This window comes from Anarrhichthys ocellatus, unplaced genomic scaffold, assembly GCF_004355925.1.
Source record: "Anarrhichthys ocellatus isolate YVR2014 unplaced genomic scaffold, GSC_Weel_1.0 scaffold10477, whole genome shotgun sequence".
NCBI lineage: Eukaryota > Metazoa > Chordata > Actinopteri > Perciformes > Anarhichadidae > Anarrhichthys > Anarrhichthys ocellatus.
The window spans coordinates 1-1,075 of NW_022290451.1; the positions used below are offsets into that span (position 1 = coordinate 1).

The following is a 1,075-nucleotide window of genomic DNA, read 5'->3' on the forward strand; positions in this document are numbered from 1 at the left end:
GTGTGTTCAGCAGGATGAAGCAGCAGCAGAAGTCGGTTTCGGATAAATCGTCTCAGATTCTCTCCAAGTCAGAAATATCTCTGTGAGTTCATCAGATTTATATTTATTGTTTATTTTTATGATTCTTTCCTTCGAGACTCTGAACATGAAACTAACAGTTTTATATATTTTGTGTACTTATAAATATAACATAATATAATAATTCAGAACAATGACTCACCTTTAAGGTTTTTATATTTGGTTATAAATAGAACAGTCAGGACATTTTATCACAACATTAGTAAAGTTATTACACTTTTGGGTTTTATTTTTAGGAAATCATAACTTTATTTAAAACAAAGCTGCTTTACAGTAAAAACAAATGATAAAAATACAAATAAATAATAAAATAATGACGTTAGTGTTAACCTGTGTTCTGTAACTTCAATATAGGTGTATTTTTTATTTATTATTATTTTCTATCTTTTCTTTCTTTAAAGACTTTAACAAAGTTTATCACTTCTTTTTCACCAATGATGTTCTGCTTTTCATCTAAACATCTCCTCCTCTTCTTCTTCTTCCTCCTCCTCCTCCTCTTCTTCCTCCTCCTCCTCCTCCTCCTCCTTCTTCCTCCTCCTTCCTCCTCCTCCTCCTCCTCCTCCTCTCTCATGTCTCCAGGTTCAGAAACAGTCTAAAGCAGAACATCTGTGTGGAGCTGCTTCAAGATGGCTTCCACAGGTGTGTCTCTGTATATACCGTATGTTGTTCCTCCGTCTCACACATCAACACACACACACAACAGTCGGTTCTCTGTCGGTTCTCCGCAGGTCGTTCTCGGAGATCTTCTCTCTGCTGAGCTCTGATGTGGATCGGAGGGCGGCGAGTGAACCGGGTTCAGCCGTCGCCCTCCAGACCCCTCTGGAGGAGCAGTGGGACAAACTGGAGACCATGAGGCTGCACCTGAGGAGGGCCGAGCAGGCCGAGGACACCGGTACACTAACTACAGCCACTGTGATGTGTATTCACAGGAGACAGTTAGTGTATTTAATGGAAAAGTGTGTGTGTGTGTGTGTGTGTGTGTGTGTGTGTGTGTGTG

General features: G+C 40.4%; 1 protein-coding gene across 1 annotated transcript; it reads left to right on the plus strand.

Annotated features, from left to right (window-relative positions):
• Nucleotides 1–7: 7 nt before the first annotated feature.
• Nucleotides 8–990, plus strand: LOC116380989 (tetratricopeptide repeat protein 29; the record flags this gene model as incomplete). Its single annotated transcript, XM_031842788.1, has 3 exons — nt 8–82; nt 658–717; nt 807–990. Coding segments are annotated over exons 1-3 (312 nt in total), but the record flags the coding sequence as incomplete, so codon positions are not given.
• Between the last annotated feature and the right edge of the window lie 85 nt (nt 991–1,075).